This window comes from Pistacia vera, unplaced genomic scaffold (assembly GCF_008641045.1).
Source record: "Pistacia vera cultivar Batoury unplaced genomic scaffold, PisVer_v2 Contig475, whole genome shotgun sequence".
In the NCBI taxonomy this organism is placed as follows: Eukaryota; Viridiplantae; Streptophyta; class Magnoliopsida; order Sapindales; family Anacardiaceae; genus Pistacia; species Pistacia vera.
In genome coordinates this window covers 191,993-208,693 of record NW_022196307.1, presented here as the reverse complement: position 1 = coordinate 208,693, position 16,701 = coordinate 191,993, and the positions used below count along the sequence as shown (strand labels likewise).

The following is a 16,701-nucleotide window of genomic DNA, read 5'->3' as shown; positions in this document are numbered from 1 at the left end:
CGGTATAACTTTCACGTTGGAAAAAAGGCAATGTTTTAAAATCCAGCCTGGCCTGGCCAGTTTAATTGGGACCCGGAAGCTTCAACAGGTTAGGTTTATATTTTTTCTATTCACTCAAAACCTTAGGATTTGAGAGGATGATCAGTAAACAATTAACGGTCGGGATGTTGGGGCTTTTGAAGAGAAAGTGTCGATGAATGCAATAGTGGTGACGGAATTGATTTTCGGTGAGTAAATCAACCGGAAATTGAACAGAACTGGCGACGGCAACAATTGGTTTTTGTCTGCAATGGGCAAGGCTAACGAGGGTGGGGTCAAGTGGGTTTTGGTCGGGAGGAAGAGGAGAGTAATTTCTGGGTGATGGGAAAGGTTGTCAACGTAGGCGTCGATGAAATCTGGCTTGGAATGTCGACATCGGCGTTGGTGAAATCTGGTCGAAATTGAACCTATTTTGACCAGATCTTGGATATATTTTAAGGGGAATGAGTTCAAGTGATGATTGGGGTTGCATCTGAAGTGTTTTCGCTGCTAACCAGTTGTCAGCCGATTTGTATTTGGAGTGTGTTTGCTAAATTTTAAATTTGCTAAATTTCAAATCTATAGGGACTTAACGGAATTTTAAAGGTGTATTTGTAAATTTTAAAAGTTTTTGTCCACTGGGACACGGCAACTTTGTCGGGTTTTTACCCCAGATTGGGTTTTAAAACATTGTAAAAGGGTTTAAGAAGAAACTTGTAGTTTAGGTGCCCTTCTATCTTCTTTCTTGAGTATCAAAGTCGTTTCAAATTTTTGCATAAATTAATTTTGTGTCCAAAGCAGCGTTGGTCCCTACCCCTGCCAATTAGAGACCATAAAAAGCTGAATGAGATGTGTTCAGTTTAATTAAGAAAATGTTGGCATATCTTAAATACATTCCTCGATCCAAGAAGAAGCTATAAACTTGGCCTCGAAATTCTCTGACATCAACAATCAGGGGCAGTAAGCCAGTAACCAGTAATGCATATTTATCAATTCAATTATTCAATTTCTAGAGAGCATAAATGTGTTGCGATTCTTCTTCAGAAAACAATGCAGATCATTAATCCTGCCGCAACTTGGGGGGTTTTCCTTTTAGAGGCAAATGCAGAAAAATAAAAATAAAGAAACCCTACTTTTATCCAAAAAGGAAATTCTACATGAATAAACAAAATGGTTTCTTGACCCCGTTTATGGTTTTTCCTTTTGGGACTATTCTTGTGTGGGTGCTTGTGAGTTGAGCTCTGCAAACCTCATGCCAACACGCATTGAATGCTTCAAAAACTTCTCAGCACATCGCATGACGCAGGTCTCCTCTTGCTTCTGAAGATTTTTGCGTGTGAAGTTATCCACACAGTCGTTGAAGCATCTCTCCACAAGGGAATTGTACATCCTCAAACTACACTTCCAATTCATGTAAACAAATAATGAGGACACTTGACCGAAATAATTATCAACAGGGTAGCATTAAGGAAACAAACGTAGATGCTTCTAAAATAATTCATATTACTAAAACACTTGCAGAGGAAAAAACTATGGAAGGAATCATGACAGAAGTAATAAGAGAAACAAACCAGTTAGAACACACATTTAGCATCCCAACAAATGTGTAGCCTCGCTACTAGACATGTGGCTCGGCCTACAGGCATGCCATGCATCTGGACCAGGTGTTTTTGCAGTTTAGTTTAATTGTTTATGAAGTGAAATTTTAGGATGGATGCTCAAGAAGTAACCCTCTTCTTCCTCACAGAAATTTGAAAGAAAAAACTACTGGAAGGAGAAAAAGTACAACAAAGTAAATTTTGTTCCCAAAACGTCCAAATACCGCATAACAAATGCTGCATTGGTTTTAAGGAGAACTACTTCTCGCTTCACTTAAAAAATGTCACAGATGTTAAAACCAATCGTGCAACCATCATTAAGAAGTGAAGCCATTGGAGAAAAGAAAAAAGAAAAAAATGGGCATAATGACTTAGCATAATAATATCTAAACCCTTAAAAGCACACTTAATACATTCAGCTAACAGCCAAAGATCAATATGTGAGCAAAGAAAACACAACATTTAATTGCTTAACCAAACCTATTCAGCTCTGACAATTTATTCAGAAACTATTCAGCCCTGAAACGACCCCAAAAAGTACAACACAATGACACTTTCAAGCTATAAGCTCATGGGCACATCACCGCAAAATAAAACGTAACACAAATTAACTTAGCATATGCATTCATAAAGCTAAGATGTATAACTTGAATTAGGCATACTAAAGATCTACCTTCTATGAAAATGAAAATCAATGTAAAATATTAAAAAAAATACTAAGCTGGTGTTCCCAAAACGTCCACTTGCAACACAAACGCTACATTGGTTTTAAGAAGAACATCAATTTACTTTAGCTTCACTTCCATCAACCAAGCCACAAGTTCACAAATTCGACCTACAACTTGCATTGCACAAATTTGAAAGCGAAGCCACAAGTGGAAACAAAAAACTCAAACCCACTTAAAAAGAAATCTTAAATGATGATTAGAGTTACAGCTTGATAGTTTCACATTAGTGTCCCAAATTACTTAAAATGAAGCAAAAACAAATAAAGGTAAGCATCCTAGTTGAAAAGTTAATAGAGGTTTGATCTGATACTGATGAACAAGAAGCAGAGAATTCGAAATAAGCGAATCTAAAGGGAACAAAAATGTAAAAAAAACCTGTCGCGCAGTTGAAGATGATCAATCATAGAAGTCATTCGGGCCTTGTCTTGCTCAGGAAGACCCTCGAGTCCTGCTAACATGTTCTTGTCCATACTGGATCCTGTCTCCTCCGCTAATCACCTCTCTATTTCTTCTTCTTGCTCTTGTTTCGGTGAACCAAAGGTAGAAGTAGGGTTTATTGAAATGGGGCTTTACGCTTCAATTTTATACTTCACTTGCTAAAACGTCGGCGTCTGGTCTTCTTCCTTTAAAAAGCCTACTCGAGACATACAGGGCCGTCAACTTGGGCCTAATCACATAAATTGAAAAATTACTATTTCACCCAAATCATTTACGTTATTTATGCTATAAGTTTGATATCTTTATCTTGTTTTTATTTACTCCATGATAATTTGAACTAATCTTATACTCCCTCTGTTTTCAAATAAATGTCGTTTTAAATTTATTACTTCTTTTCAAAATAAATATTGTTTGACCAAAAAGTTGAGCAACTCTCTCTCTCTTTCTCGTTTTATGGTCCTTGTCTCCTCTCTTTCTCTAGCCTTCGTCTCCTCTCTCTCTCTCTCTCTCTCTCTCTCTCTTTGGCCCCTCGTCTCCTCTCTCTCTTTCTCTTTCTCTTTCAAATGCCATTTAATTCTTCACATTTCTCTCTAATTTCATATCTGGAACACTGCTAGTCAAGAGAGGTTCAAAACTGTTACTTTTGCTTTCTATAGTGGTGTTGTTGGTACACTCGTTGTTTATGACATTACCAGAAGAAGTAGTTTTGATAACATTTAACGCTGGCTTGAATAACTCACTAGTAAGTAGCTTTGATAGCATTTAATTGCCTTGCCTCCACTTCTACTATGGCATTGTTAAGCCATGGTGAGTAGTGAAAAAACAGAGATGGTAGAGTAATACACTTCAACACTTTTACATAGGCGGGAAAACTAAAAACCACAATTTGACAAGGAAGAGTAAATAAGAGATGGAGTATGAGAGAGAAAAATTGTGTACATTAAAAAAGTTAGTATATTAAAAAGTGTGTAATTTGCTAAAATGATATATTTTGAAACGGAGGGAGTATAAAACCATAATTAACTACATGTATGAAATATGATCAAGAGTATAAACCCTAAGGGGGCGTTTGGTTGAGGGTTATATATGATTATTAATATTATGTCATCTTATATTACTTGATTACCACGTTTGGTTGTCAAGTAATATAAAATTTCAGTAATTTTCTAATACCAATAATAGTTACTGTTGGTAATATTGGAGATAATCTGATAACTTTTATTTTCTTAAGTATTGTAAGATTACCAAAGTAATTTTATTTTTGTTACAATTCTATCCCTTATTAATAAAATTTTAGGACAATAATACCCTTATTTTTAAATTAATTTACATGAATATGACTTTTACTATTTCACCCCAATTAATTAACTTTTTGGACAAAATTATCCTTAAATTCAAAACAAATTACAGCCCACCCAAACCACCACCCCCACCCACCTACCACCGCTGGAAGTCGCCAAGAGTCACCGAGAGACTCCGATATGGTCATTTCTGGCCATATCGAAGTAGATCTGGCCGAAAATGGCCAGTAGTAATGGCCAGATCTACTCCGATATGGCATTTTTTGCCATCAATATGGCTACAAACGACCATATCGGAGCCTCTCGGTGGCTCTCGGCTACTCACAGCGATGTCTAGTGACTTTTGGTGACTTTCGACGACAAGTAGCGGGCAGTGGCTTGGGGTGGTGAGGGTGATTTTGTTATAAATTAAGTTTTATATAAGTATGGGTGTTTTAGCTAAATCTGAAACATTAAGGGTTAAAAAACTATTTAAAAATAATATTATATTAATATTTAAAAAAAAAATTTAATAATTTAAATAACATACCTATCAATTTATTTCTGCCCACTAAACATATTAATATAATATCCATATTAATTTATTCTAACTAATTAAACATATTTTTCAAAAAATTTCAAGTAATTTTAAGGACCATTAATATAATATTTTCAGTAAAAATTTTTTACCGTAAACTATTATATACCCCGACATCAGTTAAAAGTGTATCGAGTCCGTTGTTCTGGCTATTGAATTTGTCCAGAACTTTTTGTGATTCTATTATACCCTTCACACGTTAAATTTAACGGAAATTTGATTAGCAAACAGCTGTGCCGCTTGTACTAGGCGAATAAAATTAAGCCCGTAAAAAATCTAAACAAATAGAGCTACTTTTATTCCTAGAATCTCGACTAAATCCATCCACAGTTAAATACCAAAAGCCCTGATTCCATATCTCTTCTTGATCTCCAAAAATCTTGATTTCTGTAACCCAATGTGGTACCTAAGTAGAACACCTCATGTCTCTTCCAATACAGAACCAAATGATCTTTCCATTTTCACTTCAAATAATTCTATTTTTCCAGTATCAGACAGTGGCATTTTTCAAAACATTTCAATCGTTCAAGTCCCGAAAGAGCTTCAACAAAATGATGATCAAAAGCAACAACACAGGTGTTGGTGCAACTCATGGGAGTGGTTTGCATATCTATGTTCTCCCATGCAATTCCACTCTGTGGCAGTCCCTCGAAATCCATTGTTTAGAATTCAAGTTATTGCGGTACTGTCTGAGCAAATTTTGTGCGCCAAGCTGCCTCTTGGTATTCATCTTCATGCTACATTATGTAGTTATTCGTTTGAAGGCAATATGTTAACAGATGTCCCCAAAATGCAGTGCGGGGATCGGAATCTAATTGGTGCTTCTGGTGCCATTTTTGATGGGTGGTTCTACCTAGCAGGCGGGTTTAAGGGGAGCCCTTCCGGTAAGTGTATACTTGATTTCATGTGTATATATTTTTTAAGACTGGCCCTTTATGATAAAGATTACTGTAATACTTAGTATTTTGGGCAGAGCCATTGATGAATTAACAAGTCCATCATTGATGAAGATCTCTTAATTCAAATCAGTTTACATCAGGGGTAGCCTGCAAAGAACTTTCTATTCAATTTTCATAGCATTGCAAAAAAATTTCCTTTATGTTATACCCAAAATAGTTTCATTGAAACCTGAATAAATTCAGTATTTCATAATATGATTACTTAGTCCTTTAATATGAAGATTTTTAGTCTTTCAATTTCGCCATAAATTAATGTATACTAAAATTTGGAAAAAACCATAATTTCGCTAACTCTTTTTCAAGGTGAATTTCCATCATCGAGGTCAAGTCTAAGCACCTTTTTATTTCATTGGTTTCTACAGATGTTGAACCTGCAGAGTATCTAAATTTGGCGGAGAAGTTGAACCTGAAGACGTGGGAATGGCAAGCACTACCACCAATGCATATACCAAGGGCTTTTGGAACAGGCCTTGCTCTCAATAACAAGTTCTGCATCGTGGGTGGTGGCACAACCCTCAAACGCTCAGCTGAAATTTACGATCCCAGCAAAAACTCATGGCAGTTGTTGGAATCATTTGTTCCTAAGGAGGCTGATGGGTTTGCTGTGGCATCATTGAACTCCCGTTTGTTACTGCTCACTTGGTCAAATTGGCTAGGAGTGAAACTCTGGATGTGGAATAAATTGATTAATCTGAACATTGGAGGGTGGAGACTGATTAGTTTCTTTCCGAACCAACAAGTCGAGAGGTTAAGGGTGAGGCAATATGGGGCAAGAATGGTGAGAGTTGGGAAGGAGGTGTGGGTTTTAGTTGGAGAAAATGAAAGTGTTTGTCAAGTGGATGGAGACAGTGCCTGGCCAGTGTTTCCGGCGCCCATGTTCAGACCTGATAATGGGCATGAAATTGTGCAGAAGGGTCATATCTATTCATTCCATTTCACGGCTGGTGGAAGAATTAGTTGGAGACAAATACCCGTTTACTCAATTTGAGCTGCATCTATTTCATGGAAGCAATCTCTTGCTCTGTAAGAAATTACTGCATAATTTATGGCGGATGAGTTTATTTAGATTGTTCCTCCAATGTTTGAAATCTTTCATTGAATCTAAGAACAAAAATCATAAGACTGACTAGAAATTTTATAGTACTCAAAACAGAGTAAAAAGTAACACAAGCATCAAGATTGCATTAACATGATCAAAGCTGAGCCTCTAATGAACCATTTTCATTTCATTTCAAAATGAATTATAATAAAATGAAAAATGATACGAATACAATACAATCTAACAAACAAAACATAAAAATAAAAAAAAAAAATAACATAAAATAAAAAAAAAAAAAAACACTAAAAAAAAAAAATATTAAAAAATAAAAAAAAAATTAATATTAAATAAGAAAAAACAAAAAAAAAAGAAAAAAAAAAAAAAATAATTAAAAAAAAAAAACTATTAAAAAAAGAAAGAATATAAATAATAAGAAAAAAAAAAATTAATAAAAAAAAAAAAAATAAAATAAAAATAATTTAATAAAAAAAAAAAAATTAAAAAAAAATAAAATTATAAAAAAAAAAATAAAAAAATATAAAAAAAATAATAAAAATAATAAAAAAAATAAAAAAAATAAAAAACAAATATCATATAAATTTAGAACTTGCTATAAGAAGCCAAAATGCTTTATCGCATCAATTGATAAAGCAGGGTATAAAAAGGTTAAATGGATGTGACAACAAAAGCTCATACAAACCGCTGAAAATTATACAGGGGATCCAGGTCCCAGACAAAGCTATCATTTACCAACTGAATCAAATAATTTCGATGATCATGTTCAGTTCCCACTTTATCGTCTATCGGGATTCAAAACAAAAATTCAATTTTTAAATGATATTTCTAAATGCTTTATCAGATATTACAAAAGGGTTTATACTGAAGAAAAAATTCAAAGAAAATACCGTGACAAATGTAGCGTCCTAATAACAACCACGTTTCAACACCGTCCTTTATAAGCAAACAAACATAGTATTAGTAGGATCTGGTTAACATTCAGAAGAGAAAAATATCAGAGCCAAGTGAAAGTGTGAGTGAAGAAAAGAACAAGAAAGATGCCGAGCAGCAGGTTTTCAGGTTCTTTATCAGCCCCGAAAGTTGATGTGGCTATAGACATGGGCAATCCATTTCTCAATGTCACCGTCGATGGTTTCTTGAAGGCTGGAACTGTAATCTTTCAGTTATTTTCTTCTATTTCTTGTTTATTTTTCTTTTAATCTTCATTCATTGTATCTTTTAAATTAATCCATCGATCGGTGTTTGGTGTTTTCAGGTGGCAGCTGCAAGATCAGCCGCAGAGGATGCATTTCACATCGTCAAAAGCGGTAATCTTTTCTCTCCTTTTGCTTTAAACAAGGACATTTTAACATTCTTGAGACTCATCAGTTATTTTCGGCTATTTTCAGGGAGTTTTTCGAGTCACAATTTGGAGAAAAGTGTGAGTATTGATATTTTGAGATTATATTTTTGCTTCGAAGGAATTCTAGAGATTATTCAGAATAGTTGATTGTTAAATCCATGGATTGCCTTGTTTGATCCCATCTCACCGCTCGAAAATACTTTCCTTTTTAATCAAAAGTGTTCATTAGTTTTTTGACACAATAGAAACAGTATTGACATCGGAAAAGCATAAAAAAAAAATATATATTATAGTTCTAATGGAAAATGCTGTTATTGCAGTTGAAGAAGATGTGTAAAGAAGGTGCATATTGGGGTAAGGGTATTGTATATATCGTATTGTCACATATAAAAATATGTTCTGTCAAAGATTTTGTAACGTTCCTGGACAAATTCTTGGCATTCTTTATTTTAAGAAATGAGGAAAGCTTTAATATCTTAATCTGTGCAACAACAGGAACTGTAGCTGGAGTTTATGTGGGAATGGAGTATGGAGCAGAAAGGCTTCGTGGAACCAAAGACTGGGTATGTTCACTGTATTTGGCTGAACTGTATTTCTTCGTCGCTGTTAGTTATAAGAATGTTCAATCTCCCGTTGTTTAATTGTTGTGAAATGTGAAGCATTGGTTAATCATAAGTACTTGCAAATTTATTTGATGGATTTCTCTCTATATCTATTTCAACTAATAATTCTAACTCCCTCTATTTTCTGTGTCTTTGGATAAATTGCAGAAGAATGCCATGGTTGGGGGTGCTTTGACCGGGGCTCTGATCTCAGCAGCTACCAACAAAAGCAAAGACAAGGTTGTGATAGATGCCATCACAGGAGGAGCCATTGCAACTGCTGCAGAATTCCTCAGTTACCTCACCTGAAACGGGGAATTGAAGTTCTTTCTTTATCTCGAGTAGTTATTTTATGTTTATGTTTCTCTCATCTCTTCATAAGAACCATAATAATGTCAAAATAACGAAGACATTTCTCATCTGGTTGTAAAAGTCTTTGCTTAAAGGACAGAGATGGTGTGCTGAGTTGAAAAACCAGCAGTGACATTTTTTTTTTTTTTTTTTTTTCCTCAAATTAGAATTTTTACCTTGGTTAAATAATATCGTTTTATTATGATGAAGGTTATAATAACTTTCTGAAGCAATCAAAAATACAGTTCAATAGAAGGTTATCATGCCACTGGTGAAGGACAGGGACCTGAAAAAAATATCACACTGATGTTATGAGCAGTAAGGTGCATCATAATAGTTCTCATTTCTAAGGCTCATGCCATTGTTCACATTCTTTGAGCAGAGGTTTTAGAAATGCGTTGAATGTTATTTAGACCACCCCGTGGAGCACAAAAATACTGAAATCCGAGACTAAAAGTGAAAAGGCTAATTGCTATCATATAGGAGATCAGAATTGTCTTCTTCAAAACCAGTTTTTTCCAGTAAATTATTTAATGGTTCTATTCTTCACATCTACCTGTTTCTCAAAAGCTGGCTACTTAAAAGGGATAGAAAACTGCATCGCATGAGAAACTGGCTATACTAAGTTAGAACTGCATCGATCATGCACCATCCGAAAGTAATTGATTGCCATATACTCGTAAACTTAGCAGATGCGAATGGTATCAGAAAATCAAAGCTGCAGCCCTTTATTTCCACAGCTTCATGGAAATCCATGTGCCACGCATACCCCCACCCATAATGTAAACCCATGTTCGGATAACAAGTAACTGTCACTGCAAGTAGCCAGTAAGGGCCCATGATTTAAGAAGTTTTCAATTCTCATAGATAGCTCCAACTGAAAGGGTTCCGCAAGGAGTTTTACCTGTTTTACTCTCAGCAGTCAGCTCTGAAAGGCAAACCAACTTAGCAAGTAGCAGAGATATACATTCAACAAAAATTTCAAGACTATCTTCCCCATACTTAACACGATAATGCTACCAAACTTTTTCCATCTTGTTTATCATATTTCTTCAACTACAACAATAATAGATTAAAAAAATCTATGTATTTCTACAAGAAGAATCAGTCAAAAAGAATAATAAATTTATCTGTCACACAAGTTTATCTTCTGATTTGAAACTGTTCAGCATGTTTCAATAAGCTATAGGTTTCAGCATCAGGCCTCGCCCCTCCTAGAATCATCCTTCCAAAATATTTGGGTCATAATTTTGGCCTTCACGTAAGCCTTGATCAAGTATTGTACACAAAAGTATACCTGGTATAATTAGCTTTCTTAAGTTCATCAAATAACTTCTCAGCATTCCCAACATACCCTCTCTGCAAAAATCTCAATTATTGAAAGAGTGGTCTCCAACCATGGAGTTGAATCCTGACCTTTTTGTTGTCAATTCCATTCCCAATCCCAGAGTCTTCATCCCTTCCTTGAATATATCTACTTTGAAGCAACCCAAAGCAAGATGTCGATAAGTTATGGAATTTGGCTTGCAACCATTCAACTCAATTTCCTTGAGAAGCCCATAGGCTATCACTAACCCATGTTTGCAATATATGATCATGGAATGAACTGCTCAGTGCTTTCAACTTTTCATTGTCTTCATTTCTACCAAAGCTCTTCAGCCCGATTTAGCTGTGCCATTCTACCAAATGCTTCAATTGCCAATATGTAACTTTTAGACCGAACATTAGGGAGTTCTCTCACAATGCCCCAAATCCTCTCTAGATCCTCTCCTTTCCCCATATATCCGTCAATATGATAAGACACCAGGGTTGACCAATTATTCCCTGTCATAGACTTCTCCACTGCTCAATAAGGCTTCAGCCACAGTGTACAACCTTGCACCTGCATGCGCAGTAGCCAAGATGCAATAAGATACTTCACTTGGTTCAACCTTTTATGTTCTATCACCAAAAACCTTCACCAACCCTTCAATTATGGTCATTAGCTTCAATTTTCATTAGAATGTTGTAGGTGGACACATGTGGCAACACTTATCAGCCTTCATTCTGTGAGAATTTTCGGGATGGTTTTCCTCCGGCCTGGAGATGAGTGGAGGATTATTAGACGGTTGAAGACCAAATATGATATGGAATAACCCAATTCCCTCATTTTCTTCATGTATGCAAGAGACAGCTTTATCACGCCTTTGTCCAAGCAAGCGATAACAAGATTGTTATAAAGCAACTCATTCTGAAAATCCGACGGGACACAGCAAAAGAGCTTCTCACCCTGTGATATCCCGTGAAGTTTAATAGTGAATTCCAACAGATAAGAGTAGTCTAATTCTTTAGGCATATAGGGTCTCTCTCTGATCACCCATTCCATCACCTGTCGAAGTAATAAAACACTTCACATACATTTTATTTTATAAAAATTCCATCAAATTTATGACAGTTTTTGAAAACAAATAATCCAAATAACGTATCTATGCACCTAAAAGAATTCAGTCAAACATTTAAACAAACATGTTCATTGCTTTATAAGTTTCCGCACAAATATATTTAAAAGCAAGCAAAACTGATTAAAACAGAGTACCTCAAGAGCCCGTTTGTTCAGTTTAAGCTTTCTCAGACGATTAATAGCGTGAAAAATGTCCCCTCTGTGTATGGGAAAGCCCTCACCCATCCAGCTTTGAAATGCGGACCCAATTGGTTCGCCTCTTGGTAGCCTTTCAATTCTTAAAGACAAGCACTTGGTTTGTTGTTGTTGTTTTTCCTCAAAACTTTTCTCCGGGACGTCATTGGTTGGTTGGGTGCAAAGAAAATTGAAACCAGTAGCTGTTTGGTTGGAAAATGAAGAGGTGATTGAAATTGTTCGACGTATTGCCTGAATGAATCTTCGTTGGCCCAAAAGAGCAAATGTTTGCATGCTTTTCCTCTTTTGATCAGTTAAAGAAACTTAATTTTGATTCAATCCCGTTACAATATGTCAATTAATCAATTTAGAAGGACAGAGAAATCAATCCAAATATTTGGGTTTGGGACAAAGACAAAGGCAAACTACGAGAAGTAATGTTTCATGTTCACTGACTTGTAATATATACCCTTTATTTATTATCATATTGAAAACATAATAAATCACTCTAGTGATGCCAATGGGCTGGGTCGGGATCGGGTACCCCTTGGCCCAAGCCCAAGCCCAATCCTGACCTCATGACAAAGGTCCAAGCCAACTCAGGCCTGTCACGGGTATGATATATAAAGCCCAAGCCCAACCTGACGGGTTTTGTAACCTCAGGCCCAGCCCAAGCCCGTCCATTTTTATAATGTGAATTTTTAAATATGAATAAATTTTAATTTTTTTTTTATATTTTTAATTCTAAAAATAGTCTAAAAATAGTTTTTAAATATTTATTTATTTTTGAATACTCAATTTGATTAGGGTTTGGGAAAAATGGGTATATATATGTAAGATAATCTCGTAATTAAATATATAGTATAAAGATAATTTAGTAAAATTAATACTAAAATTGTCGGGCGAGGCTAGGTCAAGCCTGAAGACATACCTAGGTCTGGCCCGTACCCGAGGTCAAGCCTTAAAATCAGGCCCAAGCCCAAGCCCGCGAGTACCGGGTAAAACCCGACCTTTTCGGGCCGGGCCCATTGTCATCTCTAAATCACTCCTTGCATACGATCTCAAATTTATATTTTAAAAAGAGTAAACGACATTTTCCCACCCAAGGTTTGCCTTAGTGACGTTGCCACCCAAACAGTTTCAAAATACCAATTTACTACCTAAAATTTATATTCCGATCAATCGCCGGCTAATTCTGGCACCATTACGACTGCACACCATCACCATTCTCTTCCCCAATTATCACTTAGCAAAACCCTTCAAACATTGCTTTAACTAACCCTGTCAATCATCGAAAATTGAGCAATTTGTGGGATGCACAACCGCCCCTCTCTAAGTCAGATTCTGATCAATTCTAATTACTAAAATTTAATTTGTCACCACTAAAAGACTCAATAATATCTCCTCTTCAAAAGCCTCGATAGCCTAGACAGAGTTTGCTTTTAGAAAATATATTATAGGTAGTAAACAAATATAAAATTTATATAATAAATTTATATTTTAAAACCTTTCTAGGTGAAAAAAGTGTCATTAACGCAATCTTCGGTGGGAGAAAGCCGTGTACTCTTTTAAAAATAAGATGGTGACACTTAATAATTGCTTTCGTGTAATTAAAGATATAAAAATCAGACTATAAACTTGAAAACATAAAAACATTCAAGGTAATAATTATAATAATATTCTAAATGAAGAATAAAAAAATATTAACCACCAATTATAGAATCTGTTTACAGAGTTTTCTAAGTTAGTCTTGACTTATGAAGAATTTGATTGACTTCATAATATGATAAAACAGATAATTAACTGGATTTGATGGATGGAAACCTCACTGTCAGTCCTTGCTGGAGCCTGGAGGCTAAAATGGAAGGGATACCAATCTGCTGCCCCATCAGGGCTCCCTGTAAGAAATTCAGACCTCAATTAATTATTAACTTTTGAAATTTATTATCTTTTGTTAACACTTTTCTACACAAATCCATAAAAGATATCGAATACCAAAAGACACTTCTTATCGACAAAAGGAAATCTGCGGTGGATTTGGTGCCTTCGCTCTCTAACTCGCGTGTGTATACTTGTATTTCTGGGGTCTTCGCTCCCTTCAGTGTTCTGTGTACTTCTGTTAGGGATTTGTGCCCGCAGAAATATCAGTGCCACATTCATTTTCTGAGATTAGAAAGTTCTGCAATAATTACTCGTTGGTTTCTCAGTTTACAAATTTAGATCGCTTTCAAGTTACAATACCATGCAGGTCCTCTGCAAGATTTTGCGATTAATCTGCGTAAATATGACATTTCTTTTCTTCTATGATTGAAAAAGGTTAAAAGTAGAAAGAAGACAAACTCTTGTCATCTTTAGCAGGAAATTTAGAATATCTATACATAAAAATTAAAAAACATACACGTCTCCCAAGAAGATAAGAAGATTAGGTCAGAAAGGATTTTCAGATCCACCTAACTTCAAATTATGAAAACAACATGACACAAATTCAGAGAAACAAAAGTATAGCAATAGTACAGCATAATTATTGAAAGGAGATGCATTACTCTATTGATTTTCACAGATCCACCCACTCCTTTCAGAAATACAAATACATGGAACTCCCAATATTAAAAGCAGCGGCAACGCAAACCTTACAAAGACACCGACTAGCCAAGGCTCTACAACAAAATCCAGCAGAGGATTTTTGTATTAGCCTTGGCTTTCTTATTTACAGCAAAGAGACCTAAGTTGTCTTCTTATTTAACTTCAGATAACCATAGCTGCTTTATCTGGGTACGTTCATATTTCACTTCCCACATTTGCAGGGGTTGCAGGAGCAGTTGGCTCCGCAGCCGCAGTTCTCAGCTCCATAGTTCATCTCAGATCCCTCAGAGAACCTACAACATCAGTAAAATTCCAGATTATTATCATGAAAAAAAATTAAAGTTCGAAACTTTTTCAATGAATTGGTTACTATTTGCATGATCTTTACATACATCTTCACAGGAGCAACCCCAACGATGAGGGTCTCAGTGGTTGTGGTCTCCGAGAAAGACAAGTCAGGGTACATGCCACATCTGCACGCATGTCAAAGACAAAGATCAGAAACTAATTAACAAGTAAAATTAAACTAAATTCACAAAAATTAGAACATCTAAAAAAAGTAAAAAATAAAAATATAATGGACTATATACCCGCCGCATCCGCTGCCGCACTTGCAGCCGGCACCACAGCCACAGTTTCCACCACAGCAAGACATTTTCTTAGTGAAAAGGAGAAGACCTGCAAAGACGTACTGAACTGGGGATTTGAGATCACTGAAAGACTCGGTGTGTGGGATGAGATGTGGAAATGCGCCCTTGCAATGCTATTTATAATGCAGGAGATGTGAAAGAGATTAATCTTAACCGTCCATTTGGCAGAATCTTATATCAGTTGTGTCTTGATGTGTTACGATACTTCTTGTCATTAATCATTATACTCACTCCTCGTAACGTGTAATAAAATTTATACTTACCTCTCACTGTTAACAAGAAGTAAAACTGGTTTTATTTTTTTTATTTTTTTATAATCAAGGTAGTCAGGCCAAATGGCCAATCTTGGATGATAAACGTGATAGATGATAATTTTGTAAAACTCCAACAAGACTTTTAGATGATTGATTTAAATAACTAAAGTCTTTTTCTCCAGATAAAAATTAGTGGGGAGAGAGATTTAAAATGTATTAATATAATTATGATATGATATGATGTGATGTATATTATCTCTGATGTCAGAGTGGAAGAAAAGGAGAGATGGAGAATTAAAACAAAACATTGAGATTCTTTAAATCCATTTAAGTAAAGGAGAATATTAATCATGAAAATTGACCAAGTAAACGAATAGAAACAGGGCCAATTTTTTTAATAGAAAAATCTTGGCCATCTACTATGGGAATATCGAAATCCCGTAGGCGGTAGGACCCTCCAGAAATTATATTAATTCAATCAATATCAACCAAAAAAAATATATATATATTAATAAATTACGAGGACATTTGGTTGGTGGTTACATGAGATTATTTGGGTTATATTATCTTATATTATTTGATTACCATATTTAATTGTCAAATAATATAAGATATCGATAATCTTCAAATACCAATAGTGGTTACTATTAACACTATTAATAATATTGGAGGTAATTTGATTATCTCTATTTTCTTGAGTATTCTAAAATTACTAGAGTTATTTTTTTTGTTATAATTTCATCCCTTATTAATAAAAATTTGGACAATAATACCCCTACTTTAAAACAAATTTACATTAATATCCTATTTCAATTTTATCCTTGTTTAATTTAAATTTTGGACAATAATGCCCTTATATTTAAAATAATTTACAGACCACCACTGCCACCCAGCCACCATCGCCGACAGTGGGCCAACCACCACAGATCGCCACCGGAAAATCGTTGGAGTCCCTAAAAAAAAATGAGATTCAATGGGAGGCTCTGGGAGGCTTTGATATGGCCGTTTTCGACCATATTGATGGTCGAAAACGGCCATATCAGGCCAGATCTGGCCAGAAATGACCAGAACTATTCTGGCAATTTTTGGCCAGGTCTGGGCGAGATCTGGCTAGAATAGATCTGACCATTAACAACCAAGTCCATGGCCGTTAATAACTAGATCTGGCCGTTTTGGGCCATCAATATGGCCAGAAACGACCATATCAGAGCCTCTTGGTCACGGTGAAGTACTCACGGGGATTTTCAAAGACTTCTGGCAGTAGTTTGCAGTGGCGGCAGGAGGTGAGGGTGATTTCATCATAAATTAAAGTGTTGTATAAGCGGGGGTGTTTTAGCTAAATCTGAAATATTAGGGGTTAAAAGAAATTATTTAAAAATTAATAATAAAAATAATATTATATTAATATTTAAAAGAGGAACAATTTAGTAATTTAAATAACATACACACTAATTTATTTGCCATAACAAAATATATTAATATAACATACCCACTAACTAACCAAATACATTTTCTTAAAGTTTTCCAGTAATCTTCTAAGGTAATTTATCTTTTCAATAATCCAATATTTCCAGTAATCTAACATTACTGAACCAAACGGCCCCTAAGGAGTAATTATCTTATTGATGA

General features: G+C 35.2%; 3 protein-coding genes and 1 pseudogene across 3 annotated transcripts; 1 reads left to right on the top strand and 3 right to left on the bottom strand.

Moving 5' to 3' along the window:
- Positions 1–1,057: 1,057 nt before the first annotated feature.
- Positions 1,058–2,914, bottom strand: LOC116146278 (mitochondrial import inner membrane translocase subunit TIM9). Its single transcript, XM_031431694.1, has 2 exons — positions 2,720–2,914; positions 1,058–1,414 (listed from the first exon to the last, which is right to left on the bottom strand). The coding sequence occupies exons 1-2, from the start codon at positions 2,812–2,814 to the stop codon at positions 1,228–1,230; spliced, it is 282 nt and encodes a 93-aa protein (XP_031287554.1). The 5' UTR covers positions 2,815–2,914; the 3' UTR covers positions 1,058–1,227.
- A 4,747-nt stretch (positions 2,915–7,661) lies between these two features.
- On the top strand, positions 7,662–9,180 carry LOC116146276 (outer envelope pore protein 16, chloroplastic-like). The gene is made up of 6 exons (XM_031431690.1): positions 7,662–7,827; positions 7,932–7,983; positions 8,065–8,096; positions 8,339–8,372; positions 8,514–8,581; positions 8,789–9,180. The coding sequence occupies exons 1-6, from the start codon at positions 7,714–7,716 to the stop codon at positions 8,927–8,929; spliced, it is 441 nt and encodes a 146-aa protein (XP_031287550.1). The 5' UTR covers positions 7,662–7,713; the 3' UTR covers positions 8,930–9,180.
- A 927-nt stretch (positions 9,181–10,107) lies between these two features.
- LOC116146281 lies at positions 10,108–12,022 on the bottom strand (annotated as a pseudogene).
- Positions 12,023–13,916: 1,894 nt separating this feature from the next.
- Positions 13,917–14,870, bottom strand: LOC116146262 (metallothionein-like protein type 2). The gene is made up of 3 exons (XM_031431672.1): positions 14,759–14,870; positions 14,561–14,641; positions 13,917–14,461 (listed from the first exon to the last, which is right to left on the bottom strand). The coding sequence occupies exons 1-3, from the start codon at positions 14,821–14,823 to the stop codon at positions 14,371–14,373; spliced, it is 237 nt and encodes a 78-aa protein (XP_031287532.1). The 5' UTR covers positions 14,824–14,870; the 3' UTR covers positions 13,917–14,370.
- Positions 14,871–16,701: the final 1,831 nt, after the last annotated feature.